Source organism: Myotis myotis, unplaced genomic scaffold (genome assembly GCF_014108235.1).
Source record: "Myotis myotis isolate mMyoMyo1 unplaced genomic scaffold, mMyoMyo1.p scaffold_m19_p_2, whole genome shotgun sequence".
In the NCBI taxonomy this organism is placed as follows: Eukaryota; Metazoa; Chordata; class Mammalia; order Chiroptera; family Vespertilionidae; genus Myotis; species Myotis myotis.
The window spans coordinates 72123917-72139115 of NW_023416324.1; the positions used below are offsets into that span (position 1 = coordinate 72123917).

The window sequence follows — 15199 nt, forward strand, 5'->3', positions numbered from 1 at the left end:
TTGAATAAAATGAACTCCATATACTGTTAAAGATAAATGCCTGAAGTGGGTGGAACTTGCTAACGCGTGTAGTCACAGCCCTAGTGGGTGCCCAGCACGGGCAGGCTGGGACAACATGCCCAGCACAAAATGTTGCCCAAACAGGCCCCAATTCTATGAAGATGTGCCACTCTGTACAGGTATGAAACAAAACCCCAAGCAGCAACATTTAGAAGTCCTTCCAGGAAGTGTAGCAATATATTCATCTTTCTGGATTACAAACTGGTTTATGTTTTGAAATTGTACCTCTCACAGGCATTTTAAATATTCTAAAGGTTGTTTGGAGAAAGGTTAAGATAAATAATTTCCCTGCCATGTTTTTAGATATCTTAGGTCCTCTTAAAATAAATGATTTCCCTTTCATATTTTTAGATACGCTGGCTCTTTCACAATGGTATTAACACTGAAACAAATGTTTAAATGGGTGCAACTTCTCTTTCAACCTGAATTTACCTTAGAAAATCTCCCTTAAAAATAATTAGCTTGTTTGTTTATTTATTCATTCAATCATTTAGTTGGATTTATAACTTTCATTCCCTAAAAGGCACAGGTTTTAAGTGTTCAGTCTGATGACTTTTAACATTAGTAAATACCCATGAAACCATCACCCAAACAAAATATAGAACATTTTCATCACCCCCAAAAGTTTCCTCATGCTATCTTCCAGCCAATTTTACCCCACTTTAAAATGCAATCACTTTCTGACTTCTATCATAAATTTATTTTGCCTGTTCTTGTACTTCATTTAATCAAGGATGTTTGTGTGTGTATGCATGTGTGTGTATGCATACACGTATGTTTCACTGTTTTTGATATTCATCCATATTGCTGTACTTATCAATAGTTCTTCCTTTTTATTGCTGAATAGTATTCCATCGTAGGGATATACCACAACCTGTTTACTCACTCTCTTGTTGATGGATACTGAGGTATCCAGTTTTAGGCTGTTATGAATAAGGTTGCTATGGATATTCCTGAATTAATCTTTAATTTTTCTCTTCTTAAAAAAGCTTATTATTTGAATAAATTTCAAACTTACAGAAAGTTACAAAAATTAAAATAGCACAAAACACTCATACTCTTTATCCAGATTTATCTATTATAAAACCTTTGCTTTATCATTTGTGTGTGTGTGCTTTCTCTTTTTGTATATGTATATGTGTGTGTTTTCCCCTGAACCATTTGAAGGCCTTTTAATCCAAAATTATGGCCCTTTACTCCTAAAAGTTCAGTGTATATTTCTTAGAATATGGATACGGCCTAATATAACCACAGTATGTTTATCAATTTCAGTAATATAACATCAATATAATACTCTAATCTACCAATCATATTCCAATTTTGTCAGTTGTTAACCCAATAATGTCCTAACAAAGTCTCTTACTCTCCCCTCCCTCACTACAAAATCCAGTTTGGGATTAGCTATTGCTTTTAATTGTCACCTCTCTTTAGCCTCCTTTAATCTAGAGTATTTCTAAAGCCTTTCTTTGTCTTTATGACATTGACATTTTTGACAGATACAGTACCTTCCCTTTTGAAATGTTCCTTATATAGGTTCTGAGTTTCTTCATGATTAGATTCACATTATGCCTTCTAGACCAGAATACTGCATAAGAGATATATCTTTTTTAGAGGAGCTCATTTACAGAGATGAGATGTCGATCTATCTCACATTGATGATATTAATTTGGACTGCCAGAGCAAGATGTTTTTCGTTTTGTTCTCTGTAAAATTACTATTTTCTCTCTGTCGTAACTAATGGTTGGTCTATGGGGAGATAATTTAGTATTATGAAAATATCCTATTTCTTACCAAAATTTCCTCCTAGATTTAACATCCATTGGTAATTCTTGTCTGACTCAATCCTTACTATGACTGTTGCAAAATGATAATTTTCCACTTGTGTATTCCTACACATTTACCAATTGGCCCTTAGCATTCCACTGTATCAAGAGCTCTGTCTTCTGCATAATTTACTTATTATAAGTATTGTTATTAATTTCTATTTCTTCAATTACTGTACTTATTTTGGTGCACAAATTATCCCAGATTTGGGCAAAAGGAGTCTCTTCTAGATGGCTCTTGTGTTCATGTGACATATGCTCATAATTTTTAAAATCATCTCCTTATTTTCTGGCATAACTAGATGTTCTAGGGGCTCATCTTATACTTAACCTGCTCCATCCATGGAATTAGGTGTTATTTTGAGGAGCCCTGGTTTGTCAGTGAAGAATGGTATTAAAGATCAAGATCTAGGTACCAAAGTATCTGCTTCTTGGCCCTTTCAGTGGAAAAAATTAAGAAATGTATTATATAGATATACAAATATACACCTGTGTAGGGGTTCAGAATGAATGACCCCAAGATGTGCCTCTGTGGTATGTGGGTTATTTTGAGCTAAAGGCAACTATGGGCTCAAGAGAAACTTCTGTCCACCCCCTCCCGCAACTACCTAGAATTTAAATTAGGGGCATTGCCCATAAGAGATGATCAGAGATAAACTTTTTAACCTATCTCTATGGCAGGGAAAACTACTAATTACTAAACACCTATCTTCTTATTGTCCTGGAAATGACCTTCCTCCCCACTAAAGACCCAAAGCGCTTTACCTCATCCTTAGTTCAAAATGTCATACAACCTCACTTTTCTTTCTATCTCTGAACCTCTCATGTACTGTATGTATAGGATTTCTGACTTTCTTATACATACGTACATACATACATACATACATACATATTTAAATTTGGTAATTTTCTCTTGTTAATCTGTCCCATGCAGATTTAATTATTATACCAGGCAAAAGAACCTAGAAGATAGAGGAAAGTTTATTCCTTGCCATTATCTGCAAGTACATAAACATATGTACTTATACACATGAACTTTATATATGCATACACACACTATCTACATGTTTTAGATTTTATAAATTCACACCTGAGAACTCCAATTCCAATCCATCCCCTCAAGTTCCTTTTTTGTCTTCTTCTATTACATATTTCTATGTCTCTTCTACTTTCCTGAGGTCTGTAGTTACCAACAACATCAATACATTTGCTCAATCCTATAATATATTCTAAAATAGCTTCAGAATCATTTTGCCCATAATACTACAATAAAGACATTTCTAACATGAGCTCAGCATTAATTTGGAATTTGTTCTTATCCTTTACCTTGCCACAAGTAGTCAAATATTTGTTCATCATTTACTTGGCTTCCTTCCATCTTTTCTTCCTTCCTTAGCTCGTTTCTTAGTGTTGCGCCCTCTTTTCCCCCAACCCTCCTGCCCAGTTTGGGTTATGGTTTCATCTGAAATACAATTATGTTCATTTGTTTTGTTTTCCTTTCAGTTTTTCATTTCCCCCTCATTCTTAGTGGTTGAATTTAATTTCAAAATATGCAAGACATAAATATGCTTCAAGAATTACACAAAATATATATATATACACATATATATACATATATATATATATATATATATATATATATATATATATATACTCAGAGAAGTGATATTCCCTTTACATTCCTTCCATCTGGTTTCCTGCCAGCCCCATATACCACCAATTCATTGTTATCTGTTTTCTCCTTTAGTGTTTCTTTTGCAATGATAAGAAAATATGTATGTGTATCCTTGTTTTCCCTTCTTTTGTACTTAAAAGGTAGCATTCTATATAAACTTGTCTGCTTTTTGTAACTTAATGATTCCTTCTGAAATTATTTCATTTCAGTTCATAGAGATCTCTATTATTTTTTACAGCTGCATAGAACTCAATCTGCATCTTTACCAAAGGTTTTACAATCATGTCCTATGTTTGATTAGATTCCATTATTTTGTAATTTCAAATAATGCTGCAGGAAATAACCTTAAATAAAATTGTTTAATGGAACTCATTATTTATCTATGGTGTCATTTAAATTTTAATTTTAAATAACCCTTTTTTGATTATTAAAGCCTAAATGTAATAACTTTAAATAGAAATGTCTAAATCCAGTGGGTACCAACACTGATTACATTACTATTCTGAATGGGTCTATCTTAATGTAACTATATTATAGAGGAAAGAAGTGGGAAAGTCTAGAAACAGGTGATGGAATAGGAGAGGTAATACTGATTCCACCACTAATTAGTCACAAAACGTTGGCCAAGTCGCTTCACCTTCCGAACTCACCTCTCCCTATGATCTGTCTTCATCTGCAAATAAGGCCATTGGTCTAGATGTCAAGGTCCATTGCAGCCCTGAAATCTTCCTCTTTTGTTTGTCTCTTTATAGCTTCCCTCTCATAGCTATCATTATTACTTAAATAATCATCTTCTCGCATCTGTTTCACAGAAAAGGAATGAAGTAGATATGAGACTAGACACCAAGGTATACATAAATAAACTAAGTCAGCTGAATACCTAAAGGCTGGTAGTAATTGTCTTTTTAATCAGTGCTAGTTTTAGGCTTTAAAAATTGTTCCACACAATCAAGGATCATGAGTGCACAATCAAGAATTATCAGACAGCCCTGGCTGGTGTTCTCAGTGGTTGGGTGTTGTCTCATGCATGGAAAGGTTGCTAGTTCGATTCCAGGTCAGGGCACATGCCCAGGTTGTAGGCTGGATCCCCAGTATGGGGCATGCAGGAGGCAACCAATTGGTGATGTTCTCTCACATCAATGTCTCTCTCTTTCTCCCCTTCCCTTCCTCCACTGAGTGCCTGCTATGTGCTAGCATGGTACAGGGCCTGAGGATATAGCTACTGTAAAGAAACAAGTGTGCATATACATTTTTAATTAGTATGATCTGCTTCATTAGTCTGGGGCCATGGTCGGCAAACTGCGACTTACGAGCCACATGCGGCTCTTTGGCCCCTTGAGTGTGGCTCTTCCTAAGCCTTAGGAGTACCCTAATTAAGTTAATAACAATGTACCTACCTATATAGTTTAAGTTTAAAAAATTTGGCTCTCAAAAGAAATTTCAGTCGTTGTACTGTTGATATTTGGCTCTGCTGACTAATGAGTTTGCCGACCACTGGTCTGGGGTAAAAGTCACATAACATTTCATATTATTTATTTTTCCCAATGAATTGCCCAATTAATTCCCTTATTAGGAAATCCAGTATTTTGTTCTTGGTATTGCCTCTTTCACCTAGTTCACCAAAACCAATAGGGGCTAACTCAGCCCAAAGTGGTTATTAGACTTGTTTGCAGGTAAGAGAGGGAATTAAGGTTTCTGAGTAGTTTGGTGACTGGATTTTTGGCTAATAAAAATCTTTGGCTGCTAGCTGGTGTTGCCATTGCAAGTTGGCTCTGTCAGTCCCAAGCACCGTTGTTCCACCGCCCCAATGCACCAGATGCACAGGTTGTGTGTAGACTGGCTGAAGCACGGACTCCCAAAGCTTCTCTATGCTGGGGTATTGTCCCCCAAAAACAGGGGTAGTTCTAGGTGACTGAATTGGGATGGCTTTCATAACTAGTTCCACCGCCCAATGCACCAGGTGCACAGGTTGTAGACTGGCTGAAGCACGGACTCCCAAAGCTCCTCTATGCTGGGACATTGTCCCCCCAAAACAGGGGTAGTTCCTAGGTGACTGAATTGGGATGGCTTTCATAACTTAGCTCTACCTGTGGCCATGAGGCTCTGCTGTTGAACTAGTTCATTAGCCCAGATTTCTATTCCTCCTGAAGACTTTCTCTTTAGGATCCTGTGCTAGTGAGACAGGACTACCTCAGTCATCAAAGCGGTTCTAATAATGGTCAACCTGGACAAGAAAGAGGTTGAGATCGAAATCTCTTTCCTCTCAGAGGCTCTACTGGGCAAACTTTCTCTGTACGGATTTGGGCTAATAGGAATTGTCTTGTCAGGATGTCTTATTATATACTCTCCCTGGTGCAATGGGTACCTATCTCTTCTGCCATTTGTATCAGTAAGAGGAGCTTCTCAGGTGACTCTAAGCAAAGATGATATGTTCCTGGTGACTTATGTGTTTACTTTGTCAGAGCAATGACATGCCTCTCCAGACACCCTATTATACATTAATAGAATCATATATGAAACAGAAGTAGTACAAAGGAGGAAGTGATTAACTTGCCAGGAGGTGGAGGTAGGTAGAAATGGTCAGAAAACACAGTTTGGAGTAGGAGACCATCAGTGCCTCCTATTAAAGGATGAGCTGAGTTGGGAGTGGGGATGGTAGGGCAGGAAGAGATTGCTATTTCAGGTAGAAGGAACAGCATAGTTAAGGGAAGGCAACAGAGGGGAATAGCAGTGTGCTTTTGTCTCCTGGGGCAGAGGTAGAAAACATCTATTGGAGGGGAGGAGTGCCAACACAGGATTCAAGGAGGTAGGCAGAGCTTCTATCATAACTGCCTTTGTGTAAGATGCTAAACATCCTGGAGTTGGTATTGGTGATGAGGAACTAGTCAAGAATGTATTCGTTTGCATATGATTACCTTCCTTGGTAAGCACACATGACTTCTCTGCTCCTGTCCTCAGGTAAATATTATCCTCCTCTCAGGCACCCCACCAGGAAATCTCAGATTCCATTTAAAATTTTTCTTCCAACTAAATAACAATCTCACCCGCCCCATCTAATTTGAACCCAAAGTCCTTTCTTCTTGTTTGCTCTGTGTTGCCCTGACTCACATGATCACAACCTCTTACCTAGACTATTTCAAGAGTGTTCAAACTGTTCTCTCTGCTTGATGTTTCCTCCTTCCATCCATCCTACACACTGCCACTAACATGGCCTTCCCTAAATATAAGCTGAGGTTACTACTCAACCCTGAACTTGAATTAAACACTGAGTAATTAACTCCATTAAATATTGACCTCCATTAAACATTTCAACTGTTTGTCCTACTTCACACCCTTCCTTGAACCCCCATCCACACCATTTCTTTGCTCTCATTATATCTGAAGCCCCTTTCTTCTATCTATTTTTCAAGGTGTGGCCCAGATCACATCAACTGCATAAAAAATTACCCCAAAATGTAATGGCTTAAAACAAGCATGCCAAGCTCATGGCCTGAGGGCCATATGTGGCCACAACGAATATTTTTGCAGCCCAGACAATATAACAGTACATAAGAAACGTTTTAATAAAAATTTTGTAACTTAATTTTTACAATATTCTGTTATACATAATCCTATCTAATAATAGACAAACATGGTAATTGATCGTACCTTCGCTATGCCTCTCACTGGCTAATCAGTGCGATATGCAAATTAACCACCAACAAAGATGGCGGCTAATTTGCATACTGCAGGCGGGGCGGGACAGTGCCATCCCACCTGCCCCGCCACCATCTGGGCCTGCTATTTGCAACCCAGGGTGGTGGAGTGGGACAGCGCCATCCCACCTGCCCTGCCGCCATCCGGGCCTGCTATCTGCGACCCGGGCCAGTGGGCGTCCGTGTGTGACCCGACTCGGGACGGCCAGGCGGTGCAGCAGCGATTGGCCAGCCCGCCTGGCCTCCATCTGGGCATCCCATGTGCGATCTGCCGGCCTGCCCGGGCGTCCTGTGTGCAACCCGACCCAGGGAGGCCGGGTGGGGCAGCAGCAATCCACCAGCCCACCCAGCTTCCCGGGTGTGACCTGACCCAGGGCGGTGCCCCAACCCCTGGAATCGGCCCTGCCGTGTGCGCAGCCCTGCCGTGTGCGCAAACCGGGGAGGCAGGGCAGGCACCGAGGGATCGGGCCTGCCATCTGCCAACCAAGGAGCAGGCCTAAGTCAGAAGGTGGTTATCTCATGAGGGATCCCAGACTGTGAGAGGGCACAAGTGGGGCTGAGAGACACCCCCCACCCTACCTCCCCCGCCAGTGCACAAATTTTTTGTGCACCGGGCCTCTAGTTATTAATAATGAACTGCAACGTTTGCTAATGACTGATTACTATAATCGTGTTACATTCATTTCTCTTACTCGCCTTACATGCAGGCGCACCATTTCTCTCCACTAATACTAGCAACGAATATTTTAGCAGCCGATTGCCACGTCATTAGTCTTGGACTGACTTGTTTGATGTGTACAACAGGAAATATTTCACTTTCAGAGAACAAGAAAAATAGGTTTATTTGCATTACGCTTATTACTTTGTTCAGTTATTCAGTGTCTGGTAAGTTAATGTTCAAGAAAAAATATTAATTTTTATTAAAATGTTCTATTATTTTATGCTAACGATTACTCATTGATTTCAGCCCTTTGTATTCAGCATGTCTCTATCAAAATAAACCTACGTTTCTAAGAAAATTGAACCTTTCATTTTCTTGCAGCCCATATAAACTTAAACGTTGTTTATTTGGCCCATGTTAGCCTTTGAGTTTGACATGCTTGACTTAAAACAATGATAAATATTTATTATTTTGTACAGTTTCTGTGAGTCAGGAATTTAGGAGCATCTTGGCTGGGCCAGCTGGCTCAGGGCTGCTCCTGAGGCAGCAGTGAGGCTTGACTGGGGTTGGAAGACCTGCTTCCAAGGCTGGCAGGCAGGTGCTGTCTCTTAGGGGGAGGGGAAGAGTCCTCAATTCTTCTCCAGACTGTTTGAGTGTTCACTGTGGCAGCTGGCTTCCCCAAGAGTAAGGAAGCCAAAAGACCAAGGTGGAAGCCACAAGGCCTTTTATGATCTGGTCTCAGAAGACATATTACTCTTTTGGTCACACAGACCAGCTCTGATGTGAGGGAGATTACACATGGGCATGAATGCCAGGAAGCGAGGATTACTGAGGACAGTGTTGGAGGCTGGCTAACACCACATCTCTTAAGAGGTTTTCTAGATTCCCTAACTCCCTATGACCTTCTCCTCCCTATTCTCAATAGGTCAAACTCTCTAAAAGTCAGAGCTCCTGGAGTTCTACTGATAAAATAATATTTTTTCTTAATTATTCAGTATTATAAACTGTGAGCCAGAAAAATTGCTTTGGTTAATTATCAAAGGACAATGCTGAGAAACCTTGTTCTCTAAAATCATAGGTTATCCGAATTTGGTTGTTTGGAACTCATATTAAGAACAGAGTGTTCCTTTTTTGCCTGGCGGATGTCAACTTTTCAAATCACTTTCACTTAGAGAAGCAGCCTCAATTTAGAGTAGCGGTTCTCAACCTGTGGGTCACAACCCCTTTGGGGGTCGAACGAACCTTTCACAGGGGTCGCCTAAGACCATCAGAAAACACACATATAATTACATAGTTTTTGTGATTAATCACTATGCTTTAATTATGTTCAGTTTGAAACAATGAAATTGGGGGTCACCACAACATGAGGAACTGTATTAAAGGGTCGTGGCATTAGGAAGGTTGAGAACCACTGATTTAGAGTGAGTGCATAGGTTCAGATAAGGACTCTGGGACACAATATTCTACATTAATCTTAAATTTTTTTCCCCAAGGAAATAGACCCCAGAGTCTGCTTGTCAACTGAGGTCTGATATTAACCCATTTACATACTGATCTGAGTCTCTTAAGTATTGTTTCACTTAGATCCTACTTAAACTCTCCCCTTCCCCTAATACTATAACGACCCCCATTTCTTCCCTTTTTGGAGACATGCCCACAGTCTTCTGCTGTGTGGTGTTCTTTGCTGCAAGTTAATACACCTAACTTTGTTAGGTTACAGGTTTGGCCCTGGAGATCTTTATCTGATGGGCTTTATGAACAGCTATAATTTATGAGCTCATATTATCTAATTTCATTTTTTTTAAGAATCACCCATGCTTCTTGATCAAGGGTACCTTTTAGAATATCTTGCCCAGTGAATCCTTATCTTTCCTCTGAACTACAGTCTACTTTCTAAATATATCCTTCTTCTGAAATATAGTCTATTTCCTATACAGACTACATTTAAAAAAAATGTTCTTATTGATTTCAGAGAGAAGAAGAAAGAGGGAGAGAGTGATAGAAACATCAAAGATGAGAGAGAATCATTGATCTGCTGTTTCCTGTATAGGGGGATCGAACCAGCAATGTAGGCATGTGCCCTGACCAGGAATCGAATGGTGACCTGTTTCATGGGTTGGTGCTCAACTACTGAGCCACACAGGCCAGGCCAGACATTTTGGACTAAACTTGCATGCTGTTCCTTCGCTGCTACAGACTCTAAAATTATTCATTCAGTCACTTTCTCCCAAGATTCCTAATACTTTTACATTACTAAGCAATTTATTGCTCAATTAGCAATTTTTCCTTTTGTCCTTCTGAGCAACTTCTTCTTGTTAGGTCACTGAAGGAGGAACGCACAAGGCCAGAATGGTGAGGGATTACGAATTTATTCGATCATCTGCACACCAGGTGGTTGAGCCTGGATGGCTCCAGCACCCAGTGACAGTAGTCATCGGCTTTTAAAGGTCTTTTGGTGGGCTTTTTTTCTGGGCGGATACTTCTTTATGCATACCTGGAGGGGAGATAATGGAATGTGGTCACCACAAGTGAAATGTGGTCTCAGCAAAGGGAATATCTATAGTGAAATGACCTGGAAAGCCACTTCCCAGGGGAGGAGTATCAATTCAATTGCTCAATCAAACCTAACACTTCTCTGGTCTTTAAGATTCAGCTATAAAATCATCTTCTGTGTCTAGCCTTAATTGAAGGCTCTAGATTTAGAAAAACTAAGCATTTACTCTTTTGTGCTGTTGTAATGTACCCCGCGAATCACACAAGGACGCCTCAAGAAGTCGAATTAAAGAGTCACATTTATTGCAAATCTGGGACTATGAGGGGGCATTTTGCTCTCCCAGATCTCATTGTGATAAGATGGCCGCAACACCAGATTTATATAGGCAAAAATCACAAAGGTATTGATTACACCCCAGGGTTTCGAATGAGGAACCTGATTTGCAAAAAAGCAGTTTACAGAAGCAGAAGCAGCATGTTATCTAAATTATAGTTTTGGGTTTCTGGATCACTGAATTGACAGAAACACATTATCTAGAGCCCTAGGGTCTGGAATGAGGAACCTGGTTTGCAAAAAAGCAGTTTATAGAAGCAGAAGCAACATGTTACCTAAATCACAGTTTTTGGGTCTCCGGAACACTGAGTCAACACGTTAACTGGAGCCCTCTGACCTTGGGATAATTGTGCTGTCCTTCCCAGGTAAAGGAAAATGTGCTTTCTAAGACTAGTATGACCACAACCAATGGGATATTCACAGTACAATCAATAGGGTATTCAATCGAATGGGGTGATTTATATAATTCAGAAAATCAAAATAACTTTTCTATTGTTAAACAAAGCAAATAAGTACAGAAGCCAAACAGCAGGGTTAAAGTTAAACTATAGTTTCTACCTGAGATGATTGCTACCATACTTCAGTGCCTTGCTTATACCTTTAACGTGGCACTTACGACATTGATAATTTTCCCCATGTTTTTACCTCCACCACCTCTGCAAAATAGGGATTATAATCTGTTCATCCTGTATCCACTGTGCCAGGTTTACCTAATTACAATTGTTAAATGAGGTAATGAAATGTATACATGGCAAATGAACAATTTAGTAGAAGCTCTAGTTCATTGAAATTTAGACTGTTGAACATCTCTATACACACACAGATACACCATTAGTATATCTGGTCCTTGTGATTCTTGTCAACTGTTTAGGCAACTACCCACTTGTACTGAAAACAACGTTTTGTGGGCTATTTTAATGAGGGCTACTTCAACACACTTTACTATGCGTGCACATTATGCAAGGTTTTCTGTACTCATTTTCTGAATGACACACGTGCTTTTCTCCAGTTTTCTCAACTGAAGAGGGGAGCTCACTAAGTTACTGTACACATGCCAGTCTAAACGCTAGGAATCACCATTTCTGCATCACGAGGGCCAGGCAGGGGAAGAATGCTGTAATCTGGAATGCTCCTCAGCTCCTGGGAGTAAGGCCAGTTTAACACAATGCACGATTGTTATTTCTGAAAGCTTCTTTGCAAAGAACAGCGTTTCTCAAACTTTTTTGTTTGATCAGACCCACATAAAGAAAGGCATCTTACATTACTACTTGGGACACATAGATACAAAAGACTGGGATAAAAATTTCAAAGAACTCCTTTTACCCGGGATGCATTCCGAGATTTTATATCGTGTTCGATTCTTCCCATTTCATTAAAACACAAAAAAGTAGTGGTCTCGATCTGCCAAACTGATCTCACGGTCCCCTAGAAATTACTATAATATAACCCATGGTTTGGAAAACACAGGCTTGGGAAAAGGTTTTGGGTTTGTAGTCATTCTTCCCCCATCTCCCTACACTTCGGAGTTCCCGACAGTCGTTTCCGTGTATGAGGACCGAGCCCCCGGTTTTATGCAAACGCCCGGGATAGAGCCATTCCCTTCTTCCAGGGCTCCTTTAAGAGGGTGGTAACGGCCCATCGCCGGGGGTGGACTGGCAGATCCCACGAATCCCCCGGCGCAGGCCCGGCTCGCTTTTCCAGTTCTTGTGAAAGCCTGGGCGGGTGCGCGCGCGCGCGGAGGTGGGAGGAGGGGTGAGGCAGGGACAAGGGCCGGAGGAGCCGGGAGGCACCGCGGGAAGCGGGGAGGGGTTTCTCTACGCCCGCGTTCCCGGCGACTCCGTGGGGGTCCGCGCGTGCGCAGAGAGGGCCCGGGCCGGTTCCGGCCTCCGCGGTGCCCGCGCGCGCCCCCGCGGAGACCAAGTCCGCGGTGGGCTCCGGCGCGGCGGCGCGCGCCAGGGGGCGGTCCTGCGCGGCCGGCCCCGCCCTCCCTCCGCGCTCCTCCCCTCCCAGTCTCCCCCGCGCTTCCTGCACTCCGGCAGTCTCCGCCGCGTCCCCTCTCCCGGCTGCTCGCTCCCGCGGTGCCATGGCGGCCTTCAGCAAGTACCTGACGGCGCGAAACTCCTCGCTGGCGGGGGCCGCGTTCCTGCTGCTCTGCCTGCTCCACAAGCGGCGCCGCGCCCTCGGCCTGCACGGGTAAGAAGGCCCGTGGCCGCGCCGCTTTCCCGGGACCGAGCGGACGCTCCGGCGCTTCTATCCCGCCCGGCCCGGCGGCGGGCGGACCGGTCCCTTTGCCCCGCGGGGTCAGGCGGAGAGAGAGCGCCGGCCGCGGCCGCTGCCAGGCTCCAATGTCAGGGCGTCCGGCTGTGCCCGCGGCGCCGGCATCCTCGGCGCTCCCCGTGCCCGCGCGGGCCTGGCCGAGCCCTTCCTCCGCCCGCGGGAGTGTGCATATTCTGCGCCCGCTGGCAGAACGGTGTGTCCGTGCCCGGACCACCTCCTTGCTGTGACCAACTTTCTGGGTGTGCTCTGGTTTTGCCATCTCATCTCCTGCCGCACGGTGGGTTGGCTTTGTGGGCGCGCGTGTGTGTTGTGTGTGTGTGAGGCTGGGAGTGGACTCGCCAGGCTGGAGGCTGTTCACTCCGGCGAGGTTTGGCACGACTCCATAGGAGTTGCTGTTGAAAGTTGCGGGAATGGTTCCTGCGAACTCTCCTGATCTACTTGGCACCATTGCCTTCTGAAGTGGTGTCACCTTGGAGCGGGCCCGTGAGTGCCCAGGCGTCTCACCCGAGAGCAAGGCTCCCTCCCTCGGCTCTGCAGGTGCAAGTGTGTTTTAGGTGAGGATCGGGATTCTTTTTCAGAAACTGATCGGTGAGAAGAGAATGCAAAGTATGAGCCTATAATGAGGCTTAAAGTTTAAATTACTGAGGTGAAATGACTGGATTATTTAAAAACTCTTCAGAATGGTGTTGAGTCTGTCGTTGGAGGTGTTGTACTTCCAAAATCTTACGAATGCCTTTTTAGTCGCTGTCTTTGGGCATCACCGTTTGAAGATTAGAGAATTCTAACTTTAAATTGTACTGGCTTTTTTTGAGTATATTTGGTAATAGGGCTGGTTAATTTTACTATCTGGTGTCTAAGGAACCTGTGGCTTCTCAGCTTTTTTTTTTTTTTTTTTTGTCTGTGCTATCAACAGTAGGTTTTCCTTAGAAGATATTTCTTAGAATCGTAGAGCCAGTAAAACCACTTTAAAAGTTATAATATCACATTATTTCACACATTAAGAGAATAAGTAATTTAATGTTCTGAGTTACTTTTTAGTTTTGTTAATGCAGCTTTTTCATCCGTTTAAGTTATATATGCATATATGACGTTTTATTATGGAAATTTTTACACATTACATTTTTGGAAAAGTAGATGCAGAATAATTTAATGAAACCCTCTACACTTTACCCAAGAAGTATCATCAATATTCTTCAAGTCTTGTTTCATCTATAACTCTGTGCTCCCCATCCCTTTCTTTTATAGGTTTTTAGGTAAAAGTTGAATATATTGAATGTACAGATCTTACATAAAATAAAATAAATATTTTATTTTTTAGAAAATCTTTATTGTTGAAAGTATTACATATATCCCTCTTTCCCCCATTGACCCCTTCCAGCCCCTCCCCCCGCCTTTGCCACACTATTATCTGTGTGTGTCCATGGATTATGCATATATATGCATACAAGTTCTTTGGTTGATCTCTTCTCTTCCCCCCTTCTCTCTGATATTTGACAGTTCCATGTTTATCTCTGGGTCTATTTTTCTTTTTAAATTTTAATTGATTTCAGAGGGAGAGATAGAAACTTCAATGATGAGAGAGAATCATCTGCCTCCTGCACCCCCCTACTGGGGATCAAGCCCACAACCCCAGCATGTGCCCTGACCAGGAATCTAACCATGACCTCCTGGTTCATAGGTTGACGCTCAACCACTGAGTTAACACCAACCTGTCTCTGGATCTATTTTGTTTATCAGTTTATTTTGTTCATTAGATTCCACATATGAGTGAGATCATGTGATACTTGTCTATCTCTGACTGGATTATTTTGCTTAGCATGATACTCTCCAGGTCCTCCATGCTGCCTCAAAGGGAAAGAGATCCTTTTTCACTGCTGCATAGTATTCCATGTTATAAATGTACCACAGCTTTTTTATCCACTCCTCTACTGATGGGCACTTGGGCTGTCAGCAAATCTTAGTTATTGTAAATTGTGCTGCTATGAACATAGGGGTGCATACATTCTTTCTGATTGGTGTTTCTGGTTTCTTAGGCTATATTCCTAGAAGTGGGATCACTGGGTCAAATGGCAGTTCCTATTTAATTGGTTGATGGAACTCCATACTGTTTCTATGATGGTAGCCATTTTGACAGGTGTGAGGTAAAACCTCATTGTCATTTTAATTTGCATCTCTCTGATG

The 15199-nt window shown here is 41.9% G+C and overlaps 1 protein-coding gene across 4 annotated transcripts in view; it reads left to right on the forward strand.

Moving 5' to 3' along the window:
- Positions 1-12500: 12500 nt before the first annotated feature.
- ABCD3 (ATP binding cassette subfamily D member 3) overlaps positions 12501-15199 on the forward strand; it is a 96862-nt gene continuing 94163 nt past the window's right edge. The window contains exon 1 of one of the 4 annotated variants that reach the window (XM_036347343.1): positions 12501-12934. Coding sequence is in view for 2 of the 4 variants with exons in the window: in XM_036347345.1 (XP_036203238.1) it covers positions 12825-12934 (110 nt within the window). In the remaining 2 variants the exon portion in view is untranslated. The remainder of the gene's footprint in view (positions 12935-15199) is intronic. The other 3 variants (XM_036347345.1, XM_036347341.1, XM_036347342.1) reach the window with 3 other exon arrangements.